The sequence below is a fragment of the Electrophorus electricus genome, chromosome 10, assembly GCF_041902795.1.
Source record: "Electrophorus electricus isolate QZ-2024a chromosome 10, ASM4190279v1, whole genome shotgun sequence".
NCBI classification, from domain to species: Eukaryota; Metazoa; Chordata; class Actinopteri; order Gymnotiformes; family Gymnotidae; genus Electrophorus; species Electrophorus electricus.
Window position 1 is genome coordinate 16,535,779 of NC_137506.1, and position 11,809 is coordinate 16,547,587.

Sequence of the window (11,809 nt, forward strand, 5' to 3'; positions counted from 1 at the left end):
TTCAGGTATCAACTGTAGACTCAAAGCTCATGCATATTGTGTCACAGTTTACTGTGGGTCTCTACTACAATGTGTTATTTGCAAAGAGAAAAAGAACAACGAAATGTTATCTTTAGTGCCTGTCTCCTTAAAATTGCCTATTTGTTCTTCTGCAGAAAAGAGGCTTTATTTATAGTAAACACATGCTGTGCAGAACAGAATGGGTTTGAAATTGCCACTGATAAGTATGTTTTGACATTGTACTGGCACAGCGCTTGAAGTAAACTGGGAGTGCTGTATGGTTATACCGGAGTCCAGTCACAAAACAGTAGGACAGTGGTTTTGCTTCACTATGCTCGGATGCACTGTATCCCAGTCCCAGTCCTTGAGCAACCCACTGTGCTGCACACTAGAATGTGTTCTCTGCCCCTACACTGGCTTTTTGTTTAGCTCGTGGGTCGAACCATGCATGTTGGGAGAACAAAGAGTTCAGCCTACATCCTGAAACAAAGTAGGAATGAATAAGAATCACTGTTGTTTTGCCTCTTACCCTGGTGATGGCACCCAGTCCCTTCTCTGGATGACTGCACCTAAGCTTTGGCATCTGTCCCTGCACATGCCACTAGACATCCCAATGTATGACTTCAAATCCAAAGACAGACCAACCACTTTGAAAACATTGGTTTTACGCCGCACCATAACCTTCCCCCTTCAAGCATCAAGTACTGCTCATCCCTGAATAGGCAGGTAAGACACTCTTAGAGGCTCTTTTCGGCATGAGCAACTGGGTGGTGAAATGAACCTCCACTGTCTGAAGAGCCCTTTTCTGTCTTCAAACAGACTCAAGACTGATCCCTTCAAAAAGCACTTCACTGACCATCACTAAGCAATCCAAAGGCACTTGACTGATAACGAATCCTGCATCTAGTAATCTTAATATATTTTTTAATTACAAAACAAAAACAACAACAATAATGAAAAATTTCTCTATTTCTCTCTGATAGGGCTCTATTTTGATGGTATCCCTAGACTTTGGCCTAATTGTATTAGCATTATAATAACTGCTATAGAGACAGCAAAAGCACTTCTGAAAGTGGCTCTTGCCAATAGCATACTTAAATAATGTAAATGTAAATGTCAGCATCAAATTTATATAATGCTTTTTACAACACTTTAAAAAACAACAACAAATGTTTAAATTCCTTCAGTCATAAGCTTTATAATGCCAACCCCAGTGACATGGACTTGACAGCCACAAACTTTGAGGTCAGATGCTAGTCCCTTGTCATGGTCTACATATAGACAAAGCACTGAAACATGCAACAGAATACACATACAATCAAGATATATAGAATTAGTGCACACACACTCACTATATATATATATATATATATATATATATATATATATATATATATATCCCATTGAAATTCTAAATAATTAAACAAATTCACATTCTATAATTAAGGGCACGATCACTATAATAGGCAATGACGAATGGCATTGAGAGGTCCACTCATCAAATATACTGATGCTGATTGCCCGTCAGGCTTTTTCTGGTTCATGGAGATCAGCTACCTGGTAATAAGTCACTGTGCATACAGCGCCATCCACCGGTTCGCCCAAAAAACACATAGAAATCCATTTTGTTCGAAGGAAATTATGAACATTTAGACTATGGATTACATGGATTTCTTAAGTGTCGGGTACTAAAGGTGAAGTCATCTATAGAGCTATAATGAACTATGAAACCCTGTTCTTGGTACTGAACCCTGATCAAGTTCTGCTCAAGTACCTAGCGAATCTAGCAACTGCCAATTCATACACAGTACTTCTCGTGATGTGCACGCACACATTCCAAGTCTTCGTGAAAAAAACCCCCTACAACTACACTTCCCAGGATTCCCAGAATAATTTATTCCTTAGACGAAGAGTACCCGCACAGTTTCGTTATTTCAGAAAGGAGGCGTCTTTAACAAAATACATTTGTTGCTGAAATTTGCGTATTGCTCATCACTGTGCTCTATTGTAGAGTGATGAATAGTTGCAGTGTGTTGTGACTTTTCTCGCAGGCGGGTTGGTATGTGCCCGTTATGGAAGGAAGAGGGAGGTGAAAGTTCACCATGGCTTGGACATATCAGGTGACAATTTGGAAAAGTTGGGCCGCCTCCGCAGTTAAAATTTCACAGACTTGGAAAATGACATGCGAGGGAGCGAAATACAACGAGGAAGACGGAGAGGACGATGCGTTTGCATTTGATTATTACGATGATGACTTCGATGCATTCACAGATGGAGACGGAGACTCCGGCTGCCATGAAGGGGGTTAGTTGCTACTTTTGCGTTTCTTACTATTAATTTACAATTTAAAGGTCATTATTATAAACCGTATGTTTGAAATGCTGCTTGTGGTGTCGCGGAATGTGTGTCTTTCAGTACGATCATTTCTTTTGAAAGTCGCATTTTAGCTTGTGGCATGTGGAATCTCTCAAGCTCATAACAGCGTAAAATAAATTGACCTTGACGAATTAAAGGCCAGACTTAATTACCAAACCAACGTAGCAGCTGGCCTAAATATTTATTAACATCCTCCTGCTACAGTTGCGGCAACTGTATGAGCCACAAAGCGGCCGTTCTGCTCCCTGGGAAAACCTGTCCCCATTTCGCTACGTATTCCACACCTGACACGCAAAGATGGAAAATGGATGCTGGAGTCAACACTATGTTGGCAGTAAATTACAGGGTAAACTAGATTAAACAACATGAAATTACATAATAAGCAGGAGCTTAATAGTTTATGACACGGTGCTTCGAAAATAAACATGTCTTTTTTTTTTTTTGCCGAACTTGGCGAATGTTTGCTCCCTTTCCAAGAAGTGTCACAGTAAGAACCTCTGACAAACATAGCTGCGGTCCAGAAGCAGGACTGAAGTAGCAGGCTGTCTCCGTAAATGCAGAGCACATTCCTAAGTAGAGCTATCAAGGTCCCAGCTCTTGGAACAGCCAGGAGCACGTGCTTTGGAGTGGCGCGAGAATGCTGACTCTCGTTACCTTCCCCTCTGCACACTTGCACAGACTTTGTTGATGACTTGATCTGTTCCATACATTGCACATACTTTCACTGCTTTGTAGCAAACGATGATTTATAAGATACTGCTTTACGGTATTTAGCAGCTCAGAAATATGAACTGTTGAGTACGATACGATAATGTATAAATGGGTAATCTCACACAACCGGCTCACATTATACATATGCAGAAAAGGCCATGCTTTGGGGGTGTGTGTGTGTGTGTGTGTGTGTGTGTGTGTATTCACAAGATTAAACGTTTTGAATCTTGTTTAGATTCAGTTATTGTTTTGGTTTACCTTGTACGCCCAAGTCACAGTGAGGTGAAGTCTGCTCAGTGCCTCAACATAGTCATCCTAAAACAATGGGGAAGTTATAAAGTAGTCAGAACAGTAAAATGGTAAATTGGAGAATTTAAAAAAAGGCTTAATAATTAAACTAAAATCTAGGAAACTAACATTTGAGGACAGAATTTACTCAGAAAAGAAATTTAAAAAGTGGATGAGTGTTTTAAAATTCATTTTAACTGGGGTTACATTCCTTGGTGAGGGCTTGCCCAAAGGTTGAGAACTACTCCCAAATTCATAAAAGAGAATTCAATTAAGGCAAAAAAAAAAAATAAAAAAAAATATATATATATATATTTCAAACGATCAGGTTATTTCCTGAATTATGCTTGTCTGTTGTGCAGTGCTGGGCTTCAGAGACCCTTTCAGCAGTGAGGTGAAGCCTCGTATCTTGCTCATGGGACTGCGGCGCAGTGGCAAGTCCTCCATCCAGAAGGTGGTGTTCCACAAGATGTCCCCCAACGAGACTCTCTTCCTGGAGAGCACAAATAAGATATGTCGAGAGGACGTTTCCAACAGCTCTTTCGTCAGCTTCCAGATCTGGGACTTTCCTGGTCAGATTGATTTCTTCGACCCCACTTTCGACTATGAGATGATATTCCGTGGTACAGGAGCACTCATTTTCGTCATTGACTCACAGGTATAATGTCTTGCAGTAAAAAATATCTGTGGTGTTTAATTTCTACAAAGGCCAGTGTGGGTCCAAGTTTGTTTTTTTTTTGTTGTTTTTTTTTTGTATTCCCAGCAATAATTGTCTTCAGTCAAGATTTTATTTAGTCAAGTTAGGTGTGCTACTGCTTGTACTTCTGGTGTTACTATTTGAACAGAAACTTGGACCCACGTTGGACATTTGTAGATGACATTGGTGACCACTGCTTCAGATGTTACAGGTATTGGCAGTCTTGAGAAACCTGCCATATCTTTTCATATTCCCTCATTTATTATTGTTCCTTTATTTTACTGTTCTGTGACTACTTTCTAACTTTGTTTTAGGATGACTATGTTGAGGCTCTGAGAAGACTTCACCTTACCGTGACTCGGGCCTACAAGGTAAACCCGGACATTAACTTTGAGGTGTTCATCCATAAAGTGGATGGGCTGTCCGATGATCACAAGATTGAGAAACAGCGGGACATACACAAACGTGCCAACGATGACTTGTCGGACGCTGGCTTAGAGAGGATACATTTAAGGTGTGTTACAAAGCACAGTCTGAAATTCACAAAGCACTTTAATATTAAGCCCTCTTAGATCATAGTCACGCAACCTGATCTGAGATCAGGGTATTTTCTCTGTGTGACTTTGCCCTATGGCACAAAGAGGATTATTAATAAAATCTTTATGAACTGAAAACCATGTGTTTATCTTATTTTTCAGCTTCTACCTGACAAGTATCTACGATCACTCCATTTTTGAAGCCTTCAGTAAAGTCGTGCAGAAGCTCATTCCTCAGCTCCCAACCTTGGAGAATCTACTCAACATTTTTATATCTGTGAGTGATGAGACGTACAGCATCCCAAGGTTTTAGAATGAGGGAGGTTTCCACATTGTAACACACCTCTGGTAGTGATCTCCATGGCTGCCTTGGTAATTAGCTGAGTTTAATCAGGTAATCAGCAGCACTACAGTGGAACTGGCAGGGGGGGCAAGGAGAATGTATAGTGGAGTGAAATGTAAAAAATGAAGAGTAGTGAGCAATATTGTGGAATGACTTGCCACTGCTGTGAAGCTGCTTCATGTTTTCTCATTACGTCGTTGGTTAACTGAGCTAGCTCTGTGTCTGGAAGAGATGTGATTACTTGGCCTCTAGGTCATGAATGCTGGCGCTTCATGCATATGGTAATATGTGCGAATGTGCATAAAAAGGCAGTCGTCATCACAGACAACCTGGGATCTGTTCCAGAAACAGTGAACTGAAATATTCGTCTGTAAACCATCGGCTTCCTAAAGCTTGAAGTGAAATGGATGGCAGCACTGTAGAAAGCTTCTGTGTGGTTGTGGACAATAACACTCAAACCATGCTGTTCACAGTGTTCTCTTTTCATGTTCATTTCATTCATATTCTTATTGTGCCTATACAAATAAGAAAATTAGCAAATAATTTAGGGCATTTTTTTTTTACACCAGCCACATGATGGCAGCAATGAGTCATTGATGAAAGAAGCATTTGCTCCCCATTATTAGAAGGGGAAAAAAATGAGCAGATGTGGAATAAAACAGCACTCTTTTCTTTAAACCTATGCATACTCTCTTATATTGATACTTAAATATCTTTTATTTAAGCTGCATTCTGGTGTAGCAAATAGCAAAAGGTATCCTGCCATTTCATTCACTCTTGAGTAAACATCTTTATACGTGGTGCATTTGCTAATGAGAAAATGTTAGACCGATGACTTTCATGTGTACCTACTGGATTACATAATTCACTCTCAGTTCACACGGTAGTTTTACTGTGATATTGACTCAGAACACATTAAAAAAAAATGTAAAGACTATTGATGAGGTTGGCGTTGAACCTCTTGCTCTACTTTGCCGTGATTGCAGAATTCAGGGATCGAAAAAGCCTTTCTGTTCGATGTGGTCAGTAAGATCTACATCGCCACAGACAGTAGTCCGGTGGACATGCAGACATATGAGCTATGCTGTGACATGATAGACGTGGTCATCGACATCTCCTGCATCTACGGGTGAGTGGCCTTATTGTAGAAACTCCACTGAATACTTTAAAGCACCAGTTTTGTTATAGATGTCATGTTTTTTTTTTTGTTTGTTTGTTTTTTTTCCTATGCCCTTTTGCCCTTACATTTTTTGTAATGTTTTGAAACTGCACCAAATGGAAGCTTGTAAACAAACAAACAAAAAGTACACCCTCACCTTGTGTTGATTAATGAAGGCAAAATTAAATATGTACCGTGCATTTGTCTGCAGACTCTGCAGAACCTCTGCCTCTTCCCTGGTCTTATTTAATGGTATTTAGCAGAAAGTTCCTCTGCACTGTGTAAAGACTGTCTGTTAGACAGAAGGGGCGAGGACAAGTGCCTCTGGCACTAGTGACCTGGGGTGAGCAAGCTGTCCGCCAGCAGCAGCAGCCTACTGAGCACGTGAGGCTCAGGATGGCTCTGCCAGACCTGGGAAAACGGGCGGGAATGCCCTCTGCTCCCTCCCTTATGTGTTTGCAGCCATGGATGCTTTTCAGAGAAGGACGGAAATGACACGAGACCCCAATTTCACACATTGGCAGACTGCATTATGCCGACTGGTTTTTAATAATATGCTCTTAAACAAGCCTGATTTCCCCTCCCCACCCCAGCAGGCTTAGCGACAAGCGGCTGTGGTGTTTTGTTTCAGCAGTTTCCTCCTTTTAACTCTTTAGAGTAACTTTTTTTGTGTGGTTTTGTTCTTTGTCTGCCTCAGTATGCTCAATTACCACCCAAGCTTGCAATTATGAAGCATTCATATTTACTTCAGATGAACATCACATGTATGTTTTTAGTGTCAAAGCGGTGTGTTTTGGTTCTTTTAACAGCTTGTGATTTTAACGTAGGGTTTCTCTTCATTTTTCATAATTGTGATGTGGTCCAGCTTTGCAGCATCGGCAGTGTTTGCATCCTGCAGCAGCTGAAGCAGGTCTCTGGTGTTGCATGTTACTTAAGAACAGGTTTACACACACTTTATATTTTAGACACGTTTCCGACTTAATCATCCACGCTTAAGCGCAGGTCGATGTTCTGCATTTTAACGCAAGCACCACAGAAGTGTTCAAAATTCTGGATGCCATTAGGGTCTCCCAGCTTCTTTATCCAATCACAATGGAAAGAGACAGGAGAGAGGCAAGATAAACAGCTTTGATTTGCAGTGTTTTTGCAGAAACCTGTGAAGCATTATGGGTTTTTCCTTGGCTCAGTGTTTCTCCCTCACAGAGGGAGTTGTTTGTTCCAACACCCCCCGCCCGCTACAATTGCTTGTGGGCGCATTAGGTACCTGAACCCAGATTAATGCAAAGCTGATTATGTGGTGATTTCTTTTGTAAAACGTGCCGTACAGATTTGGGGCATCCAAAACCTTTTTGTTTTGCTTTTTTTTCCCCCCCTGTGCTCAGGTTAAGTGGAGATGAGGCTGGGTCCCCCTATGATAAAGAATCCATGGCCATCATTCACTTGAACAACACCACGGTGATGTACCTGAAAGAGGTCACCAAATTCCTGGCACTTGTCTGCTTCCTCAGGGAAGAAAGCTTTGAGAGGAAAGGTGCGTGTCCACATTTTACTATTATTATGATGATTGCTTATTTGTGGTGGTGGTAATAATAATAATGACTACAATATAATATTTTGGTTTGATGGCCAACTACAAACAAAACAGCTGAGTGTTTTCCCTGCTAGAATGCACTACATTCAATTTATGAAGGGTTTCATAATTTAGTAATTGAATAAAGAAGCTGGGAGACCGTAATGGCAACCAGAATTTTGCACTCCCACGGTGCTTGCATTAAGCTATGGAACATTGACCAGCACTTAACTGTGGATGACTTGGTCTTTAACGTGTCAAAAGCATGTGCAAACCTGCTGTTAAGTAATGGTAAAGTACTATCTCCATTAACCTGGGCAGTATGGTTGATCATTTTGGATTGGAGCTGAGCACGCTTAGCAGCCCAAATTTTGCCCCAAGCGCCAGTGTGTCCCACTAAGACTAGAGAATGGAAGGATTAGAATCTTGGAAGAATTTTGACTGGGATATTTGCCCAGAGATCCAGCAACCCTCCAGCGGAAGGTGATAATTGCACAGACAGGCAAAGCTCGGGGGAGGGGGACACCAATGCTTTATGGTCACATGGTAGTTTCAGGTTTGCATCACCTAAAGGATACACAGTATTTATAATAAGGTTAACGAATGTATAGCTTTTATGTTTGAATGAAAGGATGTACTGTTGTTGGTGCTCCACACAAGGTTTGTTTTTCTGTCTTATTTTTCATTAAGCTTAACATCCTACACAATGTGTTGAAGAAAGAGTTCCAAACTGTTTATCAATATCAGTTATAAAGTTGTTTGCTTTTAAACTTAAAAAAAGAAAATGTTTCAAAAACCTTGGCAGCTGACATACTTTCTGGTGCATTTTAAGAGGTAGTGTGTCAAGGCCTTGTTCTACAGTGAATATATAAATTTGCTCTATCATTTTAGCATAAATAATTTTAATGTTTAAATTTCAAACATTATTATTATTATTATTATTACTGTTCATCTTAAATTGGCGCTTAGAATTATTATTATTATTATTTTTTTTTTTTTTTTACAAAGTAATATGGAACAGATTAAAAATGAAGGAAAAGCTGAGATTGTGCAGAGCATTCTATCTGGAGGTCCCTAGGATATTTAAATCAAATACACCTCCATATTGTGATGCAATAAGTTACTTTTGAAAATGAATGGAATTAGGAAACGCTCTGAGAGCATTTGCTACCAAGACTATTTGATGTTCAAAGCTAATAGAGAATCATCTCAAATTATTCAGATTTTAGTACTCTCTCACTTGAGGCATGAAAGTTTCAGATAACTCTTTTAAGCATTTCTTGCTGAAAAATAAGATGGTGTGTTTTTTTGTGGTTGTTTTTGTGTTCATGCTTGCTGTTTCCCTGCTGCTTGCATCTGTTCTTTAGGTTAGCCACGCTAAAAATTGATTCCACTCTGTTCTCTTATCAGGCCTTATTGACTACAACTTTCACTGTTTCAAGAAGGCCATTGAGGAAGTGTTCGATGTGCGTTTGAAAGTGCAAAGAAATCGCAAGCTCCTGAGCCAAAGGAGGTGGAGCAAACTGACCATGCCAAACAGAACCCACTCGGAGCACCACTGAAGCTGATGGCCCTAGACGTCATCACCGCCACAACTGTTACTGGTCATGACAGAACATCAAAGAGAAGTGACCTTACACAAGGGCTACCTGCTGCTTCATAAAAAGCCAAGACAAATTATTCTCAATTTAGACCCTCACACAACAGACTTAATTCCCTGTATATTGGCAACACAAAAGGCACAGACTTGGAGTCGTAAATGCTATTACTTTTTAGCTTGTGAAATATTGTTACAGCAAAGTTCTAGCAGGAAGTTGAATGTTGAGAGTGTTTAAAATGTCTGTTTGCACAAAACTGCTTTTCTAGTTAACAAATTGGCGTTTAATTTTCAGAGCTCATCGTTTCTATCCTTTCTGTGAACTGCTGTAATTATGCCCATGAAGGGTTTCATTTATTTAGGTCACTGACTTGTCTGTTGGTAGTAAGTCAAGGCAGGAAGATGCGTGACCTGAGGGGCTCCTTCACTTTAAATGAGTGGTGGGAAATTCCTTGCCTTTAATCCTGTTTGCTATTGGGGGGGGTAAATGACAGTAGATTTTTTAAATTTATTTTGCCTCTTGTAATAAAAGTGCTTTAAAATGTTACATAAAATGAAATTAAATTAATTGCAAACTTAACTTATCTTTGCATGTGTAATGAAAGCAATGTGTGAATTTACACTTCACCTTAGTCCTCTTAACTTTGGTCATTTTGTCCCAGTGTCTGTTATACAAGCCTGTTTTATACTCAATCTCCAGGACTGCTTATGGGTACTAAGGCTTTGTGATTGATTATACATCAGAATCGGGTTTATTCTCAGTTTTGTTTTTTTTTTGTTTTTATATTGTAATTTGTTTATATAAAAACAAATTACAATTTTTTAAATAGCCATTGTTATGCTTAAAGGTTAGATGCTTTCTTGGAAAAAGTAGCATCTTTTTCTGTTCCATCAGCAGCAAGTGTAAGTGCTACTTCTGAATCTGCAGACCTACTACCTCCTCTCCTGTCAACACATTTACGCCACTGTCCTCCAACACAATGACTTGTAACCTTTAGCCAAATCATCATCAGTTCATGGACTACTGGAGCAAAACACCTCAACCCTGGGGACTTGGATGCCACTGTGCCCCGTTCTTAGCTGTTGCATCATCAGATACGGTTCAATAGACAGTGTGCGATGAGCATTGATAAGCAAGTTGCCGGGGGAGAGAGAATGTCGGCGAGAATCCCAGTGGAATCTTTCGCTTCAGCACGAGAGCTTGAGAGGCAGGAGCTGGGGTCCGCAAGCCACTCCTCGCCGGATAGACTACGAGGCAACTGCAGGGTGTTATGCAAAACGGTCTCTTGTTTGGATTTGTAATCCCCAGAAGAGGGCCAACTCATAGGCCAATGGAGCCATCTCTGTGTGAGGGCGTGTCTGTTACCCTGTGTGTTGTTGTAACGTAGGGGGGAGGCCATCGGAGTGGGGCAACTATTTTCGTCTCTCCTCCTCCCTTTTCATTTCCCCATGACTAGTTGCATCGTTATACAAAATTTATCTTTGTAGGAGCATTTCCAAACTGATTTTGCATACACTGTATAAACAAGAGTGAGCCTTTCCTTTATATTTCACCCTTTGCAAAACCATAACATCACTATGTTTATCAAACAGCATTTTATATGAAGTGTTTTGCAGTGAGCTGGGTTTGATGAAGGCTGTCACAGTGGTTTAAATTGCAAAACTATGGTCTCCTCACATTAAGTAGCTGTGTGTTCAATCTATGTTTGCTTCCTCCCCGATCATCATCTCATACAAACTGTTGTATGCCAGGAGCTGATTAAGTAGCCATTATTGTTTAAGTGTACAAGCATGGTTTAGAGCAGCTACCTCTACTGGATTGTTAATTAAGCATAGCCCTGCAGGAATGACCTCTGCCTTTTGTGCTGGTTTGTGTGATGCTGATGTGACAAAGGGTGAAGCTTGCTGCATAAAATCACTAGGATTAGGGTTAAGGTTAGGGTTAATCCTAACCCTCACCCTAGTGAGGTCCATTACCACCAGGATCCTCAAAGTCCAGCTTCAGTGTCCAAATGTTCACTACAAACACTGCAGAAATTCTCTATGTACAAGTCCTGGGTAAAGGTTGAAAAGTGGAGTATATGCGACTCCTTGAAGCAGCTCTAGTAACAAATGGACAAGCATAATCAGTTCCTCGGTCACAAGCTCTAAAAGACTTAAGAGAAAGTACATCTGTTTGTCTGTAATGCCACACACAACTCATGTTCATCTGCTCTTTATGTGTAAGGAACTCCCCCAACACACAATCCCCTAGTGCTCTTATTCCAGAATCCCTACCCATCCTTTGGGTCTGAAATATATCATTACCTGTCAGTTACCTGTTAAAAGGTTGTACTCATGTTTAAAATGTCTTACAATATTCAAGCTTTCAGTATGACAATATATCCTATATTTTGAATTAATTGGACAATGCAATAAGAATGCTTTGCAGGTTCCCCTGTAAAATGTATTTTTGCTATTTCTATGCTTATTACAATTTTCAAACTTCATGACACTGATATTCAGACTAACATGGGAGAAACCTTGTTTTTT

At 40.2% G+C, this 11,809-nt stretch overlaps 1 protein-coding gene across 1 annotated transcript; it reads left to right on the top strand.

Moving 5' to 3' along the window:
• Positions 1 to 2,000: 2,000 nt before the first annotated feature.
• Positions 2,001 to 9,857, top strand: rragd (ras-related GTP binding D). Its single transcript, XM_027030880.3, has 7 exons — positions 2,001 to 2,304; positions 3,738 to 4,033; positions 4,387 to 4,586; positions 4,771 to 4,885; positions 5,938 to 6,080; positions 7,493 to 7,641; positions 9,091 to 9,857. The coding sequence occupies exons 1-7, from the start codon at positions 2,103 to 2,105 to the stop codon at positions 9,240 to 9,242; spliced, it is 1,257 nt and encodes a 418-aa protein (XP_026886681.2). The 5' UTR covers positions 2,001 to 2,102; the 3' UTR covers positions 9,243 to 9,857.
• The last annotated feature ends 1,952 nt before the right edge of the window (positions 9,858 to 11,809 follow it).